This window comes from Haliaeetus leucocephalus, unplaced genomic scaffold (assembly GCF_000737465.1).
Source record: "Haliaeetus leucocephalus isolate CR32 unplaced genomic scaffold, Haliaeetus_leucocephalus-4.0 Scaffold159, whole genome shotgun sequence".
Lineage (NCBI taxonomy): Eukaryota > Metazoa > Chordata > Aves > Accipitriformes > Accipitridae > Haliaeetus > Haliaeetus leucocephalus.
The window spans coordinates 817,419-838,812 of record NW_010972595.1 but is presented as its reverse complement, the minus strand read 5'-3'; the positions used below and the strand labels follow the sequence as shown (position 1 = coordinate 838,812).

Genomic DNA, 21,394 nt, shown 5'->3' with positions numbered 1-21,394 from the left:
GTTGCCCGGCCCCGGCCCCGGGCAGCGCCGGGCGCCGTCCTGCCGCCTTCTCCTGCTGAAATCCCCCATCCCTTTATATTTTTGACCGCGACAGCGCGACCTTGCTCGTAAAACGGGGCTGGTGCTCAGAAATTCACAGTCGGGGGAAAACATGGATTTTTAAAATCAGTTCTATTTGTTTAAAAAAGGAGCTGTGGTGGAAGGCGGTGGTTCCTTTCTATGAATGCCTTCCGAAGTGCTTTTTATTCTTGCATGGTTTCTAAACAAACCTTTTCTCCCCCAAATTGCGTCTTGACCAGTTGCCTGGCGCAAACTTCAGCACGCTGTGGTCCCTGAAATGAACCGTATTTTTAGGTCGCTGCAGATTTGCAGCTTTTGCCTCCAGTGTTGGTGGGACCGTTTGTCGTGAGCGAATGTAAGCGTGTGTGTACGCTGCTGAGAGGATGGATGGATCCTTGGCAGAGGGCCTTCCTTGCTGTAATTGTCATTCTTTTCTCCGTTGTGAGCATTTCTTTTCCAGGGCCGAGCAGAGCAGTTGCAAAATTCACAAAACACGGTTACACAGAGCGAGGCCCTCGGCCAAAAGCTAGCCTGTTACTGCCCTGATTTTGAGAAGCTGAGCTCCCTTAGTGCCTATTCATCTAATCTTGGCCTTAGGTTCTTCAGCTTGCAACACGTTTCCACGTACCTGATTTGAACATTGTTGGCGAAACAGCGTTTTTGTTGAGTTTTCTGTTTGGTTGAAAAAACGGGCTGCCGTGTCTGCCTCCGTGAGAGCCATAATGTTCTTAGCCTTACAGTAGAAGGCAATTAGGTAATTTTTGTGTGAGTGTCTGCCTCAGAAAACATGGATATGCAAACATGTATCTTCCACATCCTAGGAGCTGGAAATGAAATCTGACCTCCGAGGACAAGTGAACTAAACTGTTGCAATTAATTCTCTTCTGATTGTAACCAGACTCATTCTTGTAATCTAGTGGGAAATGGCTCAAGTGACAATCAATTTACAGTATTTGGTTTATGCAGCTAAACATTGCAAGGTGGATTCTGTTACACCAGTTGAAAATTAAATAACGTTTGAGTTAGAGAACACTCCTGTTGAAATCACAGGATTTCACATGTTGCTCAATTAAAGAAGGCTATTGGAGCCTGCTCCTGAGGGTTGCTTTTTGTGGTAAGAAAGTCATTAAGAATGAGCTTTGTTTTTACAGTAACTTCATTCATGCCAACACCACCTCTAGTAAATATTTATTCAAGGCATTTAACACCTTTGTTTTTGCCGTTAAGAGATCAAAATGCTGGCACAAACGTAGACTAAGTAAACATAATCATATGTCCCGTTGACTGATTGTGTTCTAAAATGGTTTGCCAAAATCCAGAGTAAAATGCCTCTCATGCTGCAAGACATGGTTCTTATCAATGCTGTGCTTTCACTGTATGTTTCCTGTGATAGTACTAACTTTATGCTAATCCTTTTGGCAAGGGGTGTGTATCTGGAAACTAGCAGATACTGACTATATTGATTAACAAGACAGAACTTACTGTACCTTATGTTTATTTTAATAGTGAGGAATAAGCCAGGACAGGAAATGTACTGCCTTAAAATAAAACTATAGAGCTTCTCTGATTATTTTTCTTACAAGTAGCAAAATAGAAGACTGCATGTCTCCAGGTTTCCTCTTTTCACTGAATTTGGAAGCCACAGCCCTTGTGAGCTTTCAGTGGGGGTGCTGAATGAGCCTTCTCGGACGCTTTTTTCCCCTGATTTCTTAATGTGCATTTGACCTTTCTTTCTTTCTAGGGAGAGCTGGAAAAACTAAATCAGTCTACAGATGATATCAATCGCAGAGAGACGGAGTTGGAGGTACGGAATTCATCCTTGCATTTTCCTTCTGTGTATGTTGGATTTTGTGAGCAACAGAACAGTCTTTTTGAATAGGTTCCCTCCTGAATTGTGCCAGCCTGAATGGTAATTTGGCAGCAAGAGTCTGGTGATGATTTTTTTAAAGGAGTGAATTGAGCTAACAGCTGGAACAGGAAGGGAGAAGGTAGAGGGATGCTGACAGTGTAAAACCCCTATGTGGAGAAACCCCCCCACACACTGCCAAACCCTATTTTTAGGTTTTGAAACTAAAAGTAGATAAGTTCTGTTTTTACAAGTAACCGTTTTGGGTTTGCGTTCTTGTGATTACAGACAGTGAAAGTTTATTTGGTTAAGAGGTCTTTGCCGTACAATTACCTGCCAGGTTCTCCTCCTTGGTGGCTATTTTTTTTTTTTAGCTTGTTAGTTTTACCTTTGTTGTCATTACTTGGAGTAGGGAAAGTAATGAAAGAAAGTTGAAGGAGTTGAAGGAAAAGGCTTCCTAGTTGTAAAAAGAGGTTTTCTTGGACACTTAAAAAGCTAATGGAAGGTTCTGAAGAAATTGTTTCTAAAGCCCCAAATTTGAGCTTCAGCTACTTGGTAGTTATTCTGGAAGGCTCAGCATTTTTGATCTAATAACAAGTCAAAGCAGACTGTCCTGCTTGTGTGTCTAAATTTTCTTTTGTTAACTGCAAAACAAAGAAGGTAAAGCCAGTGTAACTCTAAGACAAATATGCTGCTAAAGGAAAACTGGCATAAAAAGCTACTTTACAGCCTAAATAATTTTGATAACATTACAGTATTTTGAATACCATATAAAAACATGCTGAGATTGCAGTGATAAACATACTCTAAAAGTACATCTGTAGATTTCTGTTCTGCATCTTCAAAATGTGAAAGTCTGTTTTTTTCTTTTTTTTTTTTTTCCCCTTCTATGTGTGTTTTCATGAGATGGGTACGTGGAGCATGGGATGGTTCCTGGTAGTATTTTAAAATATTGGAGTATCTACTGTATGCACCAAAGAGGATATGGGGTTATGAACTTCTTTGGAAACAAAGCAGCCTTGTCACGTGGCTATTTTCTTCTCCCTACTTGTTTGCATTTTCAGTGCTTTGCCGCATGTAGATCATGAATTTATTGGCGAATAAACTTAGTGGAATGGGGGACTCTTTGTTATGCAAAATTAAACTATATTTCAGCTGTGAAAACTGTTCAGTGTCACTAGCTTGATTTAAATTTTATGAGTGAACTTTAAAAATCAGTATGCTAGTCTGCAACAGTACCAATTAAATGGAGTTCAGGACTCTTTATATACATATATTAAAGAAAAAAAATTCATTACATATATCTTTTTCAGTCTCCTTATTTCATGCTGAGGTACTGAAATTGAAAGATGGTTCTATGGATAGTAGCCTGGATTTCATTAATCTTGTTATAACCTTGCACTGAGGACATATTATGAAGCAGATAGAATAGTAATAATAATGCAAATGCATACTCATGAAATAAGTCCCAATGACTTAAGATGGGATTTTACTGGCTGATTAAAATTATTCATGTGTTCAAGAGTTTGTAGAGTCTGGAGATTTGTAGCTACTCTGTGTGTGACGCGTGCTGAGCTGTAAAGGCTGAAAGGCTCCTAGATGCATAATGGTAAATAAGAGCAGTGTTTCCACATTACCTTGATCTTACACTGTTGCTTACTTTACTTAGTCTAAGAAATATTAGGTGTCAGATAATGCAGAGAATGATTATGTGATGCTTCCTACCTCTATGTCATTAAATGTTTACTGCAGATCTGTCTGTAGTGCTTACTGTAAGCAGTGTTTGATGGAATTAAGTTGAAATATCATCAACAGTATGCTTTCATGAATGTTTCCTCTTCACTTTTCATCCAAAAATCTTACTGGATTGAAGCGAGTTTGTGGTATAATGCAACTGCATAATTTTTAATACAGAAAGATTTTCATTACTTTTGATCTGCTTAAATTTTGAGGGCAAATGCAGTTGAATGATGTAAGCAAGGCTTAATTGATATACATGTTGATAAATGCATTTTAAATGGACTTATGACATTTCTAGAGGAAAGATATTAAAAAAAAAACAAACAAAAAACCCCCACCAAAACCCAACACTTGTGGTTAGAAGAAAATCCCTGCATTCATACTCTGGACAAGAAAAGAAAGCTTTGCCAAGCAGCCTTATAGGATAAATCCAGAGTTTGAAAGGGGGAGTTTAGAACTGGGATCGTTCTGCTTCAAAGACTTCCAAAATCCTTGAATGCTGCTGAAAGCCTGGGCTTCTGGAAGAGCCATGCTGAGTTTGCCTTTGAAGATTTTCTATTTTGGCTGTCACTAGCTGCTTTGGGTCCTTCTTGTTACCCCTTCCTAGTTTGTGGAGTTGCTGCTATTGCAAGATCTTTCATTAGAAGGAAGATGTGGGTTTTTTTTAACCAGAAAATGGAGTCATACTTATCCTATTCTTCTATTGTTATTTTCTTCATCTTTTCAGTATCTGATCATAGTTGACTTTCATGGGAACATAGACAGTATCATTAGGCTATTTACAGCACAAGATGCTGATTGCCAGCTTCCTCTAGCATTACTTTGTGGTCCATACATTGCCACTGTTGAATTTTTTTCCCAGAATAATCTGGAAGAGCAACAGGAGTGTTTGAGTAGAATGTATATTTCTTTGAAGGAAGTTCAGAAAAAGACACCGGTGTTTTTGTGACTCGATGTACTCTCTGATAAGCAGGAAGAGTAACCTTGTGGCATCGAAGTACTGCGAGCCTGTTCTGGACTTCCTGTACCTTTGCACGAGTCGCTCTGAATGGGACTGCTGACCGTCTCCAGTTCCCATTAACTGGGAAAAAAGGCTGGAGGTGTTAAATGCTTCTAAACCCCATGCTCTTGTTCTCACTGTGCTTCAGGTCTACATCTGCAAAACAGGAGTAAAAATGCTGCCTTACCTGATGGAAATGTTACGGGACTGAAATCAGTTGAGGCCTCTAGGATTTTGAAGCTACACTCTCTTGGCGTCACCACAGACATGTCCATGTTTGAATGATGTAGAAAATACTGGCATTTGCTGCTCACGGAGGTGATAAAATGGGGAATTCTTTTTGAAGTTGATCAGCCTTCCTTTTTTTTTTTTTTTGAAAAAAATTCTGCACCCACACTCTCATGTGATCTGTTTTAAGTTGATCAGCCTGCCTTTTTTTACCTTTTAAAATAAGTTCTGCACCCAAGCCACGTGTGAGAGGGGTGAGTTTGCATGCGTGGCATGACTTAGATGCATTGAAGTTGGCTACATCTATTCTTCTACTTGATATAATTACTCATTTTTTGCTCTTTTGACCTATCCTATTAAACCCTGGAGAAATATCCTGGCCTGATGCTGCTCGCAGCCTGTTCAGGAGTTGCGGAGCTGCTAAAGGGCACTGAGTGGATGGTAGTTATATGTTGGGTTAATGTATTGCCTGTTAATGAATCTTTGATTAGGCTTGATTTAAAATCCATAATGCTCCTCATACTAAGTGCAACACTGAGTGTTACTGACACAGCGCAAGGATGATAAGGGTCCTCTGAGGGATTTAACACTTGGCTTCTCTGACGTCCCTGTTTATGTTTGAAGTGTCTGTGAAGAGGTGGGGGAAACATCTTGCGATGGAGATACAAGTATGTTTTGGCCAAAAGCAAGTTAGAGCGGCGCCTTGCTATTTGAGCTTTTTTCCTGTTTATTGGAAATGCATCTCCATCTGAACTCACATCAAGAGTTGCAAAAGTACTTAGCAAATGTGCACAAGTCGCCTGTCCGGCTAATTCCTACATGTCTTTGGCTGGCTCCTGAAAGTACAATTCAGATGTAACAAATTCACCCAGGGACCCTCTGGCAGCATTGCGGGGAAGGGAAATACAGCACATACCATTAAAATTACCACTGGAATCCCAGCTATCCCAAATGTGGTTTTTGTTAGAGAGAGTTTTTGTGCTGCTGGAGCTATGAGCTTGCCAATGTTTGTTAAGGGGAGACAACGGCACATGAAAACTAGAGCTGAACAGCGCTGCTTTCAGCCACGCTGGTTATGAGTAGGGCCTGATTAGGATCATTCTTGTATGCTTGCCTCGATCCTCTAGTCCTGATCTGCAAGACTTTGTGTTACTTTTAGTCCTGGATTTATCCTAAAGGTCACCCTGGGTTGGTGTTGGATAGAGTCAAAGGAAAGGGGTGTATCAGCTATGGTGCTCTTTCACTTGTGAGTCTTGTCAGCATTTGAACCCCTCTCAGAAGGGGAAGGGCTAGTTTATTTAGAGTTGCTCTTCTCACTTCCTCACTAAAATACTTGGGTTTGGGTAAAGCTCAAGCTTTATACTCTGTCACGCACAAGAATTTTAAGTAGACTTTTTAAAAAAAATCCTCAGTCTTTCAAGTTTTAGAAAAATGGCCTGTCGGTGGCAGAAATCTCATACTGAGCATGGCTGCTTGGCATGGGAAAACGTCTATCTGTGGAAACATCTGCTGCCTTATCAGCACCCCTGTGCAGCATTTTGCAGTGTCCATAAAAGAGTACACAGATAGGGGAGAAACAGCTTGCTGGCTGGTGTTCCTGCTGGTTTTTGGAGTGCGATATACGTGCATGATGGACTTGTCCAGCACTAGCAGAACAAATCTTTCCGTGTCTCTCTTTACAATCTACTTGTTTCCATAGGAAATGGCTCCTGTGTGTGGATTGCTTGTTGTTTTGCCTTCTGCTTTCATCCATGGATGAGTAAGGAAAGGCTTCTTCCTCTGCTATGGCTCTGGAAAGATTTTGTCGCCTGAGTGAGTCAAAGGGCTTTACTTGATTCACATTCTTGAAGCAGAGATGGGTTTCTAGCCTAAGGGAGAGAAAAAAGGTTAGGCAGAGAAATCTTGTTTTGGAAGGAGCACCCAGTGCCTTCCCCTGCCTGCTTTCCTCTCCTTTCTTCTAAGAGGACTAAAAATACCAGTGTGTTTGTAGTTTTGGTCTGTAACTATCTGCAAGGAGGAGGTTAGAGCAATTTCCAAATACCAATTTTGATTGTTCTTAGATGGCAAATTAGTAGCTGTGTGGAAAAAAAAAACTTTTCCCCATGCTTAAAATTGAGATGTTACTTAACTCCTTCCTTGTACTTTGTTTTTAGGGTTTGGTAGTCAGTCTGGTTTACTTTAACTTCTCGGACACCAAATAGATGTTAAAGATGTCATTAACATGTTTGATGCTCTGAGGCAGATTTCTGGGCACATGCATGTGCATCTGTCTGGTGTGAATGTTAATTGGGAAGCCTACCTGCTTTCACACTTGGCCATGGTTGATCCTGATGCTATTTTAACTTTGGAATGAGCTTCTGCAGCTTTTTTTATAGAGACCTGTAGCAGAGGAAGGCAGGTATGGATACTGCCTGCCTCTTGCAAGTAGATGAAGCCCATCTCTCAGTCAGCAATTTCATTTCCCATGCACCTCCCAGGCTGGTTTAATGGGTTGTCAGAGGTTCTGCACACCAAATTGTCAGCAAGGTAATAGGACAAACTTTGTAAATGAAGTTTAGATGTGCTTGGTATTAAGATGCTTCATACCTGGTTGATGTTTTAAGTTCATTTTAAAAAGCAAAATGTTTGAAAATACACGCTTCATTTGATGGGCAGAAATAGTTACTTGCCTGTCATCTGGCATCTAACTCCAGCTCATCACCATCAATTATGAGAAAGGAAAACAAGCATGTTTTATTCTCCAACGTGTGCAGCTTAAGTGTAAAATTGTATTCTAGTTTCTTTCCACATTTGAGGGTGGATCTCCAAAATGCTGCTGTGTGGATAGCCTGTCATTAAGTGTTGTCCCTCTTTTGGTGCAGTAGCAGGTAGCTGCCCAACAGCAAGTTACTGGAAACAAAATCTGCTTTTAATAATGAACTATTGCAGCAAAAGCATATGTGGGGTATAAGTCTGGCATGCTCCCTAAAACTGTGCTTGTGAAATCTATCATTTGGGAGAAAAGTGCTAAGGATGTCCAGGAAGAAAGCTGATGAGAGTGGAGCTCTTGCAGCCATAGAACAAGATGCTGAAAAGTAATCAGCAGCTGTTCACGTGATGCACGAAGTGCTACGCTTGCTGGAGTGTGTGTATGACAAACACCTAGGTAGTGAGAGTCTAGTTATTAAGACTATAACTTAAGTAGCAGTTGAAAGTTCTCACTTTTTTTTTTTTGCACCTTGCGACACATGTTGAGGGTGAAGTGCCTTAATGAGCTTTTGTCCAGCTTTAAAAAGGTTTATCATAATCTCATTTGAGCAAATAGGAGGGAGAAAATGTTGGAAATGTTAGCCAGTCAGCTTTAAATATTGCCTTTCTGTTTGCAAAATCAGTAACGAGGTGTTCTTAAAAATGATCACGGAAGATTGTGAGTGAGTAGAGAGGAAAATGTGCTTTTGAAATGTTGTCTGGCTGTTTGAGATGTCTTTTGTCAGTTGCATTGCTTCTGTTACAGTTTATCTGCTCTGTGTATGTATTCAGTGCAGTGATAACAAAAACAAACCCATGTGTGGTTTGTTTTTTTTTTTAAAAAAAACCCTCCAGAAATAGTGTGTGTGACTCACAGGGTTTGTACATAAGGCTGCATACTTGCTTTTATCAATAACTAGCATTTCTGTTGGGAAAGCACCATCTTTCAAGGAACTGAAATACAGAAACTGGGAATTGAGGACTGTGCTAGAAAAGTTGCATGGCATATGCTGCGCTGTCTCAGTTTTGCATGCGGCAGCAAGTTGCAGGAATTGCTTTTTCCTTTCTCTCTTACCCACGTGTGCTAGGTAAAGGTCTGAATGAAGCACGAGTTTGGCAGTTAAATAGTAACACTTGCAGGGAGGCACATCACACCAGAGAACTTGGTAAGTAAGTTGAAGGTGGTGTGGTTCTCTTCCGAACACAGACATCAGGCTTCCCTCGTGCAGGGGACCATGGAGGAACTGCACTGCTGTGCTGTTCCTGAGCCTCTAAGTTTTTGACTGAGCATTCTTAAGGAAAACACTATTAAGAAGATTTATAGCTTTGAACCACTTCACATGTGGGTCAAAGCGTCTCACTGACAGTAACACAGGAAGCCAGACAGAGAGCAGGGAATTAAACTGATTCCCAAGTTATTGCCTTGATCACAGGCCCATCCTTCCCGTGAACCACAGATGCGCTTTTTGTGTCACGTAAGTAGCAAGTGCACCAAGCCCAGTGCTCCTGGTGCAATTGCCTTGGTGCTTCTGACCTCCCAGGTTTCACGTGAAGCGTAAAAATAGCTGCTGCACCTGTGTTTCTTACTTAAACTTCCCCAGGGGCACCTGCCAGGGGAATTCTGCACTGTCCCAATGGTGGTGACTTTTACAGATGCTCTGCCAGCACGTGGCAGGTCCGACACGCTGAGCCGATGCGCTGAGTGCGGCTGCACGTGTCCAGGAGGGAGCTGTGCCCCTGCTCGTAGGAGATGTTGCCATAGCTCCTGGACAGGAGTCGTGGTCACTGCGACCATGCGAGCTGAATCAGTTTGGATTGAGGAGGCTGGGTGGCGTGGATGCACACGGTGTAGATACACAATGTGGGGTCGTTTGCTTTTGTAGTGTAGTTGGGGCTAGTGAAGAGTAAAAGTGGTGCGTGTAGCGCGGGAGAGGGCATGGGTTTGGCATTACAGCTTTTCAGAGATCTCAGCATCTTGTTGCTGTGTCCAAAGTGGGTGGGTGGAAACCTTTGGTAGGGGGACTGATCTCAGCAGAGTACGAGCATCTGCGTATTCGCTCATGCAGAAGGTGGCGGAGCCTGCAGGTTTGTGTTCCTGACAGTCAGGAACCTGAGAATAAATGTAATTTAAAATAAGTCATGTGATGGATGACATGGGTGTAAAGTTCCAGGGTGTTTTGGTTTTCGTTACTGTTCTTCACTGGAAAAAATGAGTATGGTCAGACCCAAATAAAGCCTCAAAATAGGAAGCAGGCATCTTTTGGGGAAGATGATGAACTGGAAGTTCACATCAGTATATTCTTCAGCTGAAGCTCTCTAATCTGTGTAACTAGCTACTGTGTGAAGTGGGGCTGTGCTCATGGATAACCGTGTGCTTAACCATTTGCAAGACCTGTGCCTCCTTGGGTGCCAGTTACAGGATTAGTTACAGTTCAGTAATTTGTATGTGCTTCATCTGATTTGGTGGGAGATTAATGGGTATAGAAGTTCCTGTTAGTTTGACTGCTCTGTCCTTGGTGGGTTTTGTTTTGTTTTGTTTTTTAATTCCAGGTGGAGACTAGTCCTCTTTTTCCTGTTGGATAACAGTGTACATAATTATTACATGGATAAATTTGCGGTAGATCTCTAAGCATAGATTTGGTAGTGATGGTTTCTTTGTTCCAAGTGCTTATCTTACAAACATAGGAACTGAATTTTTTGATGAATCACTGCATAGGGCTTTTTTTACCTAATGTGTATACATTTATGTCTTTTCTTTAACTATTTGCTTTCCACAACTAGTATTCTAATATGCAGCTTTCCCAAAGAAAGTGAAAAACAAACCTTCAGGCTTACTCATTTAGAAATGCATTTTTAATTTTTTTCCTGCACTTGTAGGAAAAATTTTTTGTTGTTAAATATACTTCAGTACTTAACATTTTTCTTGCAATATAGTCATCATACCTGCAGTCTTATTTCAGTTACTTGTGAAACTCATTTTGAGCAGTGAACCATATATTGACCAGTACTTTAATTGAAAATATTCAAACGCTTCTCACTGAGAAAATCATTGACTCGATACATATTGTTTGAATGATACAATTCAGGCTTTCACTAAGAAATGAGATTATTGACTCAATTGGAGTTAATAAAATAATAACTTAATGTGCATTTAATTCTCCATATTTGACCTTGTTAACCTATTTGAATACTTCCTCAGAATAAATTGGACTACCTTAAGAATCTAAAGCTATTTGCATTGGACTAAAATATAACCAGTGCTGGTTAACGTTTTTGATAACACTAAAAAGGAAGTGTTATCTTCAGCAAAGAAGCTGATTAAGGTTTTAGATAACAGTAAAAAGGAAGCAAAGCAGCTTTTACTGAAGTATGTTGCTTTTTTTGTAAAAACTAATGTATTATTGCAGTTTTTTTCCACTTCTGAGAGCATAGTGGTAGGTTCCAATGTATTTTGAATCTTCCAATGAATAAACAGTTGTGCCTTCTAGAAATCCTCAACCATAATGACAAAAACCTCCTGAATTAGAGCACTTCTTCAAGCCAGCTGCTTCTTGATAATCAACATGTCACTCCAGCAGTCTGCATAAATCCTGCTCTCTAATTAGAATTACAAGGCTTGTCAAGAGCTCACATGGCCCTTCCTCTTCATCTCCTTAAATCCTGGGCCAGGTCCCAGCCTGAATTTGCATCTCTCTGCAATAATTCAATTGATTTAGAGTCTGTGTTGGATGCTGGGATCGAAATCAGAATCGCTTTACTAAAGGTGAGGAAATTTCAGTGGAGCAGAGAAATTATTTTAATTGCTTCAGCTAATCATGTAAGGAGGGCAACTCATCCAGTTTGGAAGTAGCTGGAATTTACTTTTCTTAAATATAGTAAATAATTACAATCAAGTGGAGAGTAGGCATCTTCACCCATTGATACAAACCACAGCTGAGAAGACAGGCTTTTATGGCAGGAAGTCTTGCCACGACGACCTGGAAGTTTTTTGCTGCTATTGAAGTTAAGTAGGGTGTGTTTATAAAAGGAAAGAGGAGCTGACTTGAAAATATACTATGTGGGAAGTGTCCAGTTTTTCCTACAGAAAGCAGATCCTGTCCATCCTTGTTTGCGTTGTGAAATGGTGTCTCTGGGGTGAACAGTACTAGGGGTGCGACATGCTAAGGTTTAGGAGATGCTGATTCCAGCTGATTGCCAGCCTGCTGTGGGGATTTGGCCTGCCTGCTGGCCCCATTCTAGCCTTGTCTAGATGAGATGTCTTTGCCATTGAACTCCCCCTCAGAACGTGTTACGCTGCTGTTTGCCTCCTCGCTGAGCGATTAATTTACAAGCTATTCCTCTCTGGGAAACCCTGCCAGAGGTGACACTGAGCACAGGCTATTGCAGGCTTTATGTAAAAGCTGTCTCTGAAAGACAAGGATTTGGTGTCCAGGATGGTAGCGTTCGGATGTGGTTCTGGGTTCCTGTTATTACTTCTACTGAAAAATTCTGGCTTAGTCCAAATGCCAGTAACTGTTTTGAATGTGTCAGCTCGTGTGTGAATCTAAAGAGCAACCTGAAGGTAAGAACAAACGGGTAGAAATAATTTTTAAACCTCTAATCTGTCTTTGTCCTTTCTTTCCTTTCTGCAATGTTTTGAAGGATGCGCGCCAGAAGTTCCGCTCCGTGCTGGTTGAAGCAACGGTAAAACTGGATGAACTGGTAAAGAAGATAGGAAAAGCTGTAGAAGACTCTAAGCCTTACTGGGAAGCTCGGAGGGTGGCCAGGCAGGTGAGAACTTTCTGCCTTGTGAGCTTGTGCTGGTAGTTGGAAAGGCCATACTGATTGCATTGCTTTCCCGCTATTAATAACATCTTAAGCTTGTGCGCTTGACTGACACTGGTCTATGTCTTGAGTTGCAGGTCAGCTGTGTGAATCGATGGCAAAAATGTGTTTCTTCACAGCCACAACTGCACGTGTTCTCCAGTCTAGGAACAGCTACAGCAGATGCAAACTATCAATAGCAAAAGACTAGTTCTGTTCTCCCCTCATTATCAATGGCCTTTCAGAGCCCTGCTCTTTACTGTCAATAGCTGTAATTGTCTGAAAATACAGTGTAGGCTTCGTGTATCTGCTTTTTCTTCTTAAAGCAAAATGCTCAGCAGCTAAATGGCTGTAACTGGAAGCTGCTAGGAAAGAGGCCGGAGTGGGGCAGACCTGGGGAAGCCTGCAGGGTTAGGTGCTGATTAGGTTGTGCTGAAGCAGGAATGTGCTAAATGTGGCTCTGAAGTGTGTTGGTCTTGAGAGAAACTGAACTCTGCTTTCTGTACTGTCATCAGGACCTTAACTCCCTTGCCCCAACTACTACTTGATTACTGATAGGCACCTAAAATAGGGTTTTTTAGTTGGAAAGGGCCTGTGTCACTGAGGAAGGGAAGGATGAGGAGTGGAAGTAAGAGTGTGATCTACTGGCTGTGGGGAAAGTGAGAAAGCTTGTGAGATGTCAGGCAGCTTCTCACCTTAGGGAAAAAGTAGCTGACAGTTGAGTGTGTGGTGGCTTAGGCAGTGCTTCTGCTCGGTGTCTGTGATGGGTTCTGCTGGTGTCTTTGTTTTTTCCCCAAGAGGGAGGCTGTTCCTGGGTGCTGCTTCTATTTTGTCTCAAGGCAGGGAGGGGCAGAAGTAGGGGAAGGGTGCTGCTTCTGTGCTCGGCTGGAAGTATGTGTGGAGCGGCATCTGTGGCTGGGTGACCGGGATGCGACTGTGTTCAAGGGGAGAGTGAAAGAGAGATGGAGTAGCACATGTGAAATATATAAAAATTACAGGAGGAGGACTTTGTTTGTAAAAAGCGGTAGGGGATGAGGTTGAGGGATGAGAAAGGTAGTGTAGGTGTGTGCCAGGAGGCAGAAGGTAAACTCGCAGGGTAAGAGAAGGCAGGGCATGTTGGAGAGGGGCTTTTTACAAGGACAGGTAGTGATAGGACAAGGGGTAATGGCTTCAAACTGAAAGAGGGTAGATTTAGATTAGATGTAAGGAAGAACTTCTTCACTGTGAGGGTGGTGAGGCACTGGAACAGGTTGCCCACAGAGGTTGTGGATGCCCCATCCCTGGAAGTGTTCCAGGCCAGGTTGGATGGGGCTTTGAGCAACCTGGTCTGGTGGAAGGTGTCTCTGCCCATGGCAGGGGGGGTGGAACTAGATGACCTTTAAGGTCCCTTCCAACCCAAACCATTCTATGACTCTAAGAGAATACATCCTCAGAACAAGGCATAGAAAAGGGAGGCGTGAATGCAAGCTTCATTGCTTTGAAAGCTGATGAAGCAGGAATAGGGTTGACGGGATGTGGCATGCAAGATAGTATGTGGCCACGTTGAGCCTTTAAATTGCACGGCATTGTTTTGGAGCTGTTGTCTCGGGCGCTGAGGTTGATGTGTGGGGATTATTGGGCTTAATCCTCCAGACTAGCAGTGGCGTGGTAAATAGGTAAACTGCTTTAAAGCACAGTAAGCACGGTATCTACTACTCGTCTGTAACTTCCCTGAAAGCAATCCCTGTTCATGGGGCCTATGGTGTATGCTAGAGATAAACTGGTAGTGAGCTAGAGCAAAGAGAGGAAGTTAGTAACAAAGTAAGATCAAATAATTATTTATATTGTGTTAATTAGTGTGTTCAATTAAAAAAAAAAGTCTCCAAAACCCTGCCTCAAGTATGATTTTATACTTTATTACTATAAATAGCTGTGTAAGGCACAGAATGCATAGGACTTCAAGAGTTACACTTGGAAAAGTCAATGGTAGAAATGTGTACTCTGCAGTACAAAAAAATCAGATGACTTTGAGGTTTGTAACATCAGGCACTGAGAGTGAACTTTGTCCTCTGTCCTGCAGCTGGCAGCAGATTATGTCCTGAAAATGGATTTTTTTTTTTTTTTTTTTTTTTTAATTCCCGGATCTTTACTGCCACTGAAGTCCGTTCAGTCATGCTGGTTCAAAGGTGCTTTGCAAGAGCACTAAAAAACCCCAAACTGCTTAAGGTCCTTAGATTTGTAGAATCACTATTTGGGTATTGGGCTTGTTAGAGAGAACCATATTTTTCTCCCAATCCGTTCGGTCATTAGCTAGGTTTAAATGCTACTTATACCACCAGATCTGCTAATTTGCTACACACTCAATTTTCTTTTAATTCCTTGAGAACCTTGTTGGTTGATTTGGGTTTTTTTTTGGGGGGTGGGGGTGGTTTTTTGGGGGGGTGGGTGTTTTGTGTTTTGGGGGGGTTGGTTTGTTTGTTTAAGCAGGGATTCCTCTTCTAACTGTTCATCTTTTTTCCATTTTCTGTTATGGAGCCAGTCATGGAACAGGGCTCCTTCTTTGTATCTGCTCAGCAGGCAGAGCTGGAAGATGGTCTCTGGTTTCCCTTTGGCTCTTTGTCTAATAAAATCTTGAAATAGAAAATGTGAGGGCCAAGAGGAACATTAGCATTGAAGGACAGTGAATCTATCTGGAGACCAGGAGATTGGAAAGCTTGGTACCAATCATCAGTAAAGCATCTGCCTAAAGAATTTTTCTAGTCTTAATTTAGTCTAGAATACTTCCGTTTAATTGGGAGCAAATTTGCTATATTAAAGTGGGGAGGAGGGGTGAATGGGTAGGCAAATATGAAACTGGAGGAATGTACCAGAATATTAGTATGTCTAGATGCCAGTCTGCATCTTTCTTTTTACTTTGATTTGTAAAACTGTAGAGAAAGCATGGGAACAGCTTGGTATTTTTCTGTTCAATTTTCTAATAACATCTAGGCTATGAAGCCTGTCTTCCTCCTCCTGTCTTTACAGTTATTTTAGAGCCTTTAGGCTGCCATAGGCACAAGGTTCTCGGTCGTTGAAACAGCTTTAATTAAACAATAAGGGAAAAATGCATGACTGTACTTGTAAGAGAAGGGGAAGTGTAGATTCTTGTTTGTTCTCAGTAAAGGGAAGTAAAAATATGACCTATAAATTGAAGTCTTCTGGGAACAAAGAACTGCATAATTAATGACATCTAGTTTGGCAGAAATGCAGTTGTCCAGAGTTACTTGCATTTAAGATGTCAGTTGTAGGGTGAGTTGCCTGATGCAAGCTGTATTTAGTCATATTGAGGAGCTTGCTTTCACTTGGCACCAGCATGATTCTCTTTTGGAAATACTTTTTTTATCTATTAAGATAAAACCCATTAAAAATGTGTGAGGTCATTGCATGTGGGGTCAGCAAAAAACAGGTCTCCAACTCAAATACTTCCCTGGAGAAGCTTTAGGACCTTGAGCCCTTTTGTCTACTCACCTTTATCCCCATCTGGTGCAATCCTGTGTTGGTAGAAGATGGTGAATTCCAAACAAATTAATTCTCCCATGCAAAAGTCCTGTAGCATCTTGTTTGTGTACTGTATGCCAAGGGAACTTCAGCTTGGCCTGTCTCAGGGTGAAACTTGCTCTGAATGAAGAGTGGCCCCTTAGCATTAGGATTTGAGTGCTTTGCCCTCTCAAGTGGTGGCATGGGGAATTGGGATGCTGTCTGTTGGCACCAAAGCGGTAATATTTGGCTTTGCTGAGACTGAAGTGAGAGCGGGCTAGTATTCTTGCCCTTGTAGATTTCATGCAACTTCTGCCAAGACAGCTTTGTTGTGATTCCTTGTTTGGTATAGTCGTGGGCCTTTTGTGTTGATTGCAGGCACACCTGACTGTTTTGGAGCATTTTGATCCAAATTTGTTGTTAATAAAATTTTAATGCATTTCTGCTGCAAGAATTTTTTTTGCATTTGGCATATCGTCTGTTCACGTTGTTCTTTAACTTATGTCATAACGCACATGTTTGATGGAAGAGTCTTGGCGTATAGAGGAGGATTGTGTATGTACACACCAATGACCATGTTGCAGCAATACGAAATTCCTATAATCCAGAAGGTGGAGGTGGTCCAGGTTCAAAGTGCTGGGAAGATCAATCTTCCCATGTCTGTTAGTTTGTTTTGGTTTGGTTTTTTCCTAGTAATCTGCTTCCCTGGCTGACTAGTCAGAGGATTAGACTTTTCTTGCCTGAAGGTAGTGGGGAAGAAGGGTGAAGTTGCCAGGAAACCTTAATGATGTAAACAACAGTGTAGGTCTTGAGCCTGTGAGGTAAGGAGTGGCTTAAGCCACTGTTGACTTAGCATTTTGCACAGCTGGGGCTGGAAAGTGCCTGCACAATAGTGTCTGAGGTAATAGAGTTTGAGAAGTGTGTTGCCTCCCTTGCGACAGCATGCTCTGGGACAGGATGCTGTGCAAAAGCAAGTTGGTCTATTGCATAAATCACTGGGCTGGTAGGAGCCGATTTTGTGCTGCTGCATGGTGTAGATAAATTACTTCATCTCTCTCTTAGTTCCCATGTAAAATGGAGATGTCAGGCTGCTGTGAAGCCAAGTTCGTTAAGAGAAGTAAAAGCACTTTGGAGTCATTGGGTGAGAGGTGCCATTAAAACACTGTTAGCCGTACGTCATCACTTGTGAACCCAGGGACAAACTGAACAGGACGACTTGCCTTTCTGCTTTGCTTCTGCTGGAAAAAAGATCTGATAAAAACATGTTCGCACCCACCCCCACAAATAAAACAATCCATGCATTTGTAGTGACCCTGACCTGAATAAGAGCTGTGGGAGTGTTGCTTTTAATTAAGTTTTAGCTCCTATTACTGAGCATTTTTTTTGCAGAGTGAGGAGTTAAGTTTTAGTCCCCAGTACTGGCTCAGGTTGGGAGTAGGTGTGGATACTTTGCTCCGCTTTAGTACTGAAGTTATTTGGGAGGGACACGGTTTTGCTTTGTAATATTCCCCCCTCCCCCCTATCTCATTTAGCTTTTACAAAAGAATGTCAGAAAACTTGTTTCAGGCAAAACCAGATGAAAGATCTGTGCTAGGTCATATTTATATGTATCTTTCACTAAGGGACCCATTTGTAGCAACTGTTCAGAGAGCAGTATGTTGAAGGGTATGCATGTTCTGCTTCCTCTTGGGTCACTCCTCCTGGTTCAGTTTTACAACTAATTCTTCTTTTCATGTTGTTGGCACACTTTCTTAAGCAGCACCCTTTTATCTCAAAAGGCTTGGAAAAACATGCTGGAATTGGTACGTACAACGGTTCTTCCCTGCTGAAGTTCTGAGAGGAAATGCAGTTCATGGACAAACAGATTGTGTTCAGCAGGGACAGCTAACCTGTCCTGTTCACTGCGACTTCTTATGTAGTAGAGCTCCTTCCTCTCACCTCACTAATAATCTTTCTCTCATGTAATATTTTATACTGGATTGCCACATCTGTTTGAAGAAATGAGCTTAAAGAGTAAAGAATTATTAGGGGTGAGCTTTCAGATATTCAGATCCTGGCGCTCCATTCTGCCTGTCTTCACAAAACTTAGGGGAACCCAGTTACCACTGGGAATCATTTCCTCTCTCAAATGTGAATTTTGGTTGGATTTGACCAGTAGGGTCAGAAGTTAATCGTGGACACCAGTAGACCAATGTGGGTGTATAGGATTCACCTTGATTAACTTTACTTACTGAAGTGTTTGGAACCCAGTCTAAAATAATAATTTGAGCCCTTAGTCACTGACTGTAATCAGCGGTGAGAGGTAGGTGCATGTGAAAAGCCTTCTGAAATATGTCCCTCCTCCTTAAATGCAGAGGAAGTTCAGACATCTCATCTTGGGTTGTTTAGCCATTTGGAAGTTGTCGGGTGAATCCTGCATCAGGTGCTTCAATGAGTCTTGTATCCAAAGTGAATCAGGATGAAAAGGAGCTGCTGTAATCTTGCAGAACTGGAACTGAGGAGGAACTGAGCCACTTGATGGTGAAGGTGGGAGGGGTGTAAGCAGATAAGAGCACACTCACCTAGTTGGAAGAGTCTTCCTCAGCAGATGAGACTGTTACCATTCTTTGCAGAAGTCGGGATTGCAGTGCCTAGAAATGAACAAAACTTTCCAAAGTGGCCATTTGCATCTCACTTTCTAGGTGTTCAGCTTGAGATGTCCGAAAGTAGTGTGGCAAATGTGGAAAGTTACAGGTGGTAACTTCCTTAGCTCAGGAGACAAAAGCTTTTAAAATTCCTATAACTTGGAGGTTTGAAACTGCCAGTCGCTCTTAAGAATTAATTAGGAGCTGGAAACTGTGGTCTTGCCAGTGTCGCTTCCTGTAGCACCCAAGTTTCCCATCCAAATTTGCTCAGTGAGTGTGAGTTAATGGGATCACAACAGCTGGTTCTGCTGTGGTCAGGAGGGCAGCACTGAGTGTGTGTGACAGCTGTGGGGTCCAGATCCAACAGTGGTGGATATCCAGGTCTTCCCCTCGGGTTCTTAGGTACTGGATATGTTATCCATCAGTGTATATATTGGAAGTAGCCATGTCATAAGGAATCTCCTTTTCGATCCTACTTTTATGAGCTGAAGTCCTGATGCTCATGTTTAAGACAACAAGGAGTTACGACTGATTCGTATTATCTGGTAAGCTTATCTTGGCAAAAAAGGTGGAGGGACAGGGAACTTGAGAAGCAGAAATTAAATGTCAGCAGAACTGTGACAGACTTGCAGTGCTGTTTGGCAACTTGCCATGGAGCTAGTAAAAAGCAAAATTATTGGCACAGTTACAGCGGAACAACCAACTGACCTTGCCTGGCTGAGGAGTGTTTCTGGTTTAACTGTTTAGAAACCAAAAAACTATCTGGTAGATTCACATTTTTCAAAGCAAGGATACAGAAACTTGAAAATTGACTTTGACAAACCTTCTACAAATCCTTCCAGCTGTTTAAGAAAAGACACAAACGCCCAGAGCACTTGACTGATTTCTGTGGCTATAGTTTGGTGTTACATTGTCACTGGTAAGTAATGATTGTGCAGCACTGCTGGCAATGGACTGTTAATTCTGGTCTCTCTTACAGTTTGTTGACTTTATATATGGAGAAATCAGTAGAAAGTGATGTGTGCAGAAGTGCCCCTTTGATCAAATGAGAACAACTCCTGTCAGCGTGGGGCCAGTAACTGCCGTAGCTCCTAACAGTACTTCCACCCATGTTTGTCACGGTGGAGCCAGCAGAAGGTATTTTGTACGGACATTGCTCCTCCAGCCATTTGCAATAACCAGTCTAGGCTGGCAATATAGGTTGTGTTACTTGTGGTCTGCCCGTGCTGATAGTTTGCCCTTTTAATTGAAGATGCTGTACTGCAGCTGCACTGGTGGCTCTTGGGGAGCCTCACAGTAGTGTGAGGATAAAGGAGGTAACAATTTCTGGTTTAGGACGATGGGGTGAATGGAGCTTGCTCCCCAGGTGTGTAAATCAACCATACAGAAATGGCTGTGATTCGGTTTTGGATTACTTAGGCTGGTGGGGTGGAGAGGCCACTCAGAGGCAGGGGAGCAGCTCCCTTCCCGAACTGGGACTTACCTGTTGGTGATTGAGAAGCTTGTCTTGTCTGTGGAGCAGAGGCTGATGCGATGGCCTCGGTTAGCGCTGGGGCAGGCCAGGCATGGGAGGGAGGGAGGCAGGCAGGCAGCACGAGCCTTGCCTGGGAAGAGATGGCTGGGGTGCTCCAAGGGGAAAGGAGACATGGAGGTTGCCATGTGGGCAACTGGGGAGCCCAGCGCTGTAAAGGAATGGTAAGATGAAATGTAGGTGAGCTGTGCATGAAGTGGTGCCTAGAAGGATGAAGCACGGAGGCTGCGGGTTGTACCTGATGGCCTAAGAAGTTTTGGGTGTCCTTTTTCCCTTTCTGCTCCCTGTGGACTTGCTCTAGAGTTGAACCCCTTCTTCCCATCAACTCTTTCATTTTTTTGTTACGAAACACATCGTTAAATCTTAGGAAACCATGTCGATGTGACGTCAGTCCTCTTGTGAAATGTGGAATTCCCGTTGCTGTGGTCCCAAGGGCCGTTGTCAGTATATTAATCTCCCTTTCCACATGGTGCATGGCTGTCTGTGGGGCCAGGCATCTGCCTGAAGAGGAAATAAGCCAAGCAAGGGAATCTTGACATTAGTAATTTTATTATTGAGGGTGAGGAGTCACTTCCTGGACTTCATGTTTCATAAACTTTATTTCCAAAGTAGGATGCACTTTGGGTTAAGTAAAGAAAATGTTTTGCCGCACTCAAAATTTGATGGAGTGCCTCTTATGCTCTCTTGTCATGTTTGCACAGTTGTGATTGAAACCCTGTGAGTAGCGTGGAGGAGTTGCTACCTCGCGTTCAGGTACATACGGCTCAGTGTTTCACTGCTGCCAGATGGAGTTTGTGCTCGGTGTGTTCTGTTTGCTCCACCTGAATGATTAAAACCTGTATTTTAAGTCTTGAATTATGGTTCTGTTGCATTTTCCTTCAGGCCAAAGTTGTGACGAAGCCTAGGAAGCAGGGAGCTCAGGGAGACTTACCTGGGTCAACCAGCTGGGTTTTGCCTGGCTGATTTATTAGCATTGTTATTTATTTACTTAAACTTTAAGACCTCAGTTTTACATCTGTGTTCTGGCTCTGTCATTTAGTTGAGCAGTGTGATATTTGAGTGTCTCAAACTAGCTGTCCTTAAACTGCTGAGAAGATAATAGATGTTGCCTGGTCGGATTTGAAAAGTTACGCCAAAGATCCGATCTGTGAAGGAAAGCTCCCTCATGCGTTTGTCTTCCCATCAGCCCTGCTAATGCAGGATAGTAGGTCAGTGTGACTGGCAGGTTTCTACCCTCTTAATTCTGAGCAGCTGGAAATCTGCCCCGTGTTTGGGAACGCTAACAGCTGCTACTTCACAGATGAACTGAACAAAATCCTTACCTGATTCATATTTAATGC

At 42.3% G+C, this 21,394-nt stretch overlaps 1 protein-coding gene across 1 annotated transcript in view; it reads left to right on the top strand.

Moving 5' to 3' along the window:
• Nucleotides 1–21,394, top strand: part of SH3BP5 (SH3-domain binding protein 5 (BTK-associated)) — a 54,171-nt gene that overhangs the window by 370 nt on the left and 32,407 nt on the right. The window contains exons 2-3 of the mRNA XM_010562374.1: nucleotides 1,802–1,864; nucleotides 12,243–12,371. Coding sequence (XP_010560676.1) covers nucleotides 1,802–1,864; nucleotides 12,243–12,371 — 192 coding nt within the window. The remainder of the gene's footprint in view (nucleotides 1–1,801; nucleotides 1,865–12,242; nucleotides 12,372–21,394) is intronic.